This window comes from Populus nigra, chromosome 8 (genome assembly GCF_951802175.1).
Source record: "Populus nigra chromosome 8, ddPopNigr1.1, whole genome shotgun sequence".
Taxonomy (NCBI): domain Eukaryota; kingdom Viridiplantae; phylum Streptophyta; class Magnoliopsida; order Malpighiales; family Salicaceae; genus Populus; species Populus nigra.
Genome location: NC_084859.1, coordinates 7,969,898 through 7,972,952, shown reverse-complemented (window position 1 = coordinate 7,972,952; position 3,055 = coordinate 7,969,898). Strand labels below are relative to the sequence as shown.

The 3,055-nt window shown below is 35.7% G+C and overlaps 1 protein-coding gene across 1 annotated transcript; it reads right to left on the bottom strand.

The window, feature by feature from the left end:
- Positions 1-300: 300 nt before the first annotated feature.
- On the bottom strand, positions 301-2,429 carry LOC133701049 (uncharacterized). The gene is made up of 3 exons (XM_062124822.1): positions 1,875-2,429; positions 848-1,033; positions 301-713 (listed from the first exon to the last, which is right to left on the bottom strand). The coding sequence occupies exons 1-3, from the start codon at positions 2,337-2,339 to the stop codon at positions 435-437; spliced, it is 930 nt and encodes a 309-aa protein (XP_061980806.1). The 5' UTR covers positions 2,340-2,429; the 3' UTR covers positions 301-434.
- Between the last annotated feature and the right edge of the window lie 626 nt (positions 2,430-3,055).

The following is a 3,055-nucleotide window of genomic DNA, read 5'->3' as shown; positions in this document are numbered from 1 at the left end:
TGAAGTTATTGTGCATTTTTATGTTTGTGCATTTTAGGTAAATTAGTTAAACCAATTTTTAGTAATTTCTATACATAACTAATATAATCATCAACATTCTTGTCTTTATTTTCATGCAAGCTTACGTCTAGTTAATGTAAACATTTACATTCAATACCTACATAAGTGATATTCATGCAATCTTTTCATATATTTATCACTTTCAAGTCTTACGTACAGCATGCATACATTCATACAAATATACATTTATTTCCATGATCTTACAAAAGTGATCAGCAAGCCGAAATTGAAAAAAGAAAATTTCATGTGAATTGATTTCTTCTCTCTTCATTAAAATGAAATTCATGGAAGCACAGCAACTCAAGATGCTGTATTCATATAGAGTGATGCCATGAAGGCAATATCGGTCATATTTTACAGCAACCAGAAGGATCTCAATCATAGGTGCAAGTATTTTTCTTGAACTTAATAGGTTTAGGGCTGCTAGAATCAATGACCAAGGGGCAGGAGATTTGTCTTCGATGCTTTGTCCTGACCAGCTTTCCTACCACATTGCCTCGTGACAGGATTTCAAATTTCAGTGTCAATGGAATTACAATACCAGTTTGCGCAACTGTCAGGCTTGATCCAGCTCCATACAGGGGAACCTTATTTCCTTCAACGATCATTGATACAGTTCTGCGACTCTTTCTAGGCTGATAGTATTTCTTCAACTGCAGCATTAACGGGTCAGGATTAGAAAACCGAGGGCTTTCGCTTCTTGGATTTGAAGGGTCTAATCAGAATCCAACGAACTCTTAATGACATTGGTTTAAATATTATTACATGGTAATGGAAAGGATTGTACCTGGCCAGTTGCAACAGGGATCTCTGAGTATACAAGATTGATCGGTGTGGAGCTGACCTGAATGCCAAATAATGTAGCAGGGTTATAAACACCCATTCTCAATGAACCATTCAATGTAAGCATCTTCGTAGGAACACCAGAGGAGTCGGAACCTTCTCCAACATAAAAATTATTGACTGCCAAGCTCTGCAAGAAACACATTTTCCATTAGAAAACAATTTCAAATGTTAGCTTAAGAACTACATATGATTAGCTTGCGATTGACGTGCTAAACGGCTTAATTTATAATGCATTAAAGATATGTTTGTGACAATCCGAGGTTCATAACAATGTTAATGAGGCTTCAAATGCAATGATTATCTTTCATTGGAGGAAGCACCCAAATCATGCGCTGCGTCAGAATCTGATACAACCACATGGCTATTTGAAAGCTGGGTGATGATTCTCAGCAAATCCAGCCCCAGGTGAAGAATTTAAATTCAATTAGAGTGGCACAATAACTTCGGATGATCTTTTAGATCACAGAATTCAGCTGGCTGATTCAACTTCTCAGGTTTATTTGCGCGGAGTTCCAAATCCTAGTTATTCAGAAAGATGGCCTTGCACATTAACATCTTTCATTGTCCAGACAGAATAACAATGTGAAAAAAAAAGGCAAAGACATGAACTAGAGCAAAAATAAACGGTGCACTTTAGATTGAAAAATCACAGGTTCGTGGGGTTCGATAAGAAGAAAACCGCATGGAACTGGGTGGTATCTAACTATGCAAAAAGGAAAAATATCTTCAGGTAGTAATCATGCATAATAACATCTCATTGTTGAGAAAAGGGAGCAAAAATATACTGTAACTTGAGTGATAAAAACATTGCTTGACATGGAAGATAGTAGATCCAATGCTATGGAACATGGATTTGGGTCTCTTGACAAATAGAAAGGGCTTCAAGTACATTCGTTCTACTATTAACCATTTCCAGAGAATCAACCATTGGCTGCTAAAAGAGAATGTGAAACTAAAAGTTGGCATACCTTGACCATAATCTCTGCTTTGTAAGGCCTGCTAGCACCCCATATGATCAAGCAAAAAACGGTAAACAAAAACACAAAACTTAACAGAGCAATCAAGGCCTGAGACCTCCTGGTAAACGCTTTATCCTCATCATCATAGTTCCCTTCTTCCATGATCACATTACATTCAGGCCACCCTTTATCATTCCATTCTTTATCATCATTTCCTTTCCTGCTACTACTTTTCTTCCCTGAAGAGGACCTAAATATCCCTGAAAACCTACTAGCCGACGAGTTCCTTGAGTGGCGACCAGAAGAAGGGTGTGAAGGTGATTCCATTGGACTCGGTTGCATTGAAGATAACTTGTCTCCATCATGCGAGTCCCTTGAAGGGCTTTGTACATAATACACAGGACGTTTTGGAGACCTTGAAGGTGATGATGGAGCTAAACTAGCAATATCAGATTCAGATTTTGCGGAAAGCATTGTAAAATTAACAGTGTCTTTGATACACAGATTTTAAAGGCACAACAGCTGTTTATACTTTATAGCTAGAGTGACAAAAGCCACAAGTTTTGTTCTCTTTCAGTTCTCCCTGTTATCTACCTGTCTATGTCCCACTGCATGAAACAACGTTATAGCCTTATAGGTAATTTCCTTATCAACAACCAATGTGTAGGCTGTGCATGTCAAACTAGGCTTGGATAGGAGCCTAAGACATAACCTTAGGTTCGGGAATGTGTCGGCAGGCTTACCATATTATTATGCAAAATTTGGTGGTCCAGATTTCAATATTGATTTTTTTAAAAAAAATTGTGGTCTTGACCAAGCACCTAATTAAATTCCTTTATTATTTGTTTCTTGTTCCAACTATTCAGAGTGTTGGCAGATTACATGCCACATATATAAACATTATTATAGATTTTTAACTAAATAATTATTTGTGCTATACTATAGTTTGGATCAAATATTTTTTTTGGTGTAAAAAAATATTAATATATTGTTAATATGTTTTTTAACATAAAAAAATTAAACTATATAGAGATTGACATGATATAACCTAGTCGATTTTACAAGTTTAAAAATAACTTGCACGATCAATAAAAATATAGTTTGACTAAAAATAATTTAAGAAGATATCTATTTTTAAATATTAAAATGACAACACATTATATCAATTAGTATCAACTCGAGTTTATCTG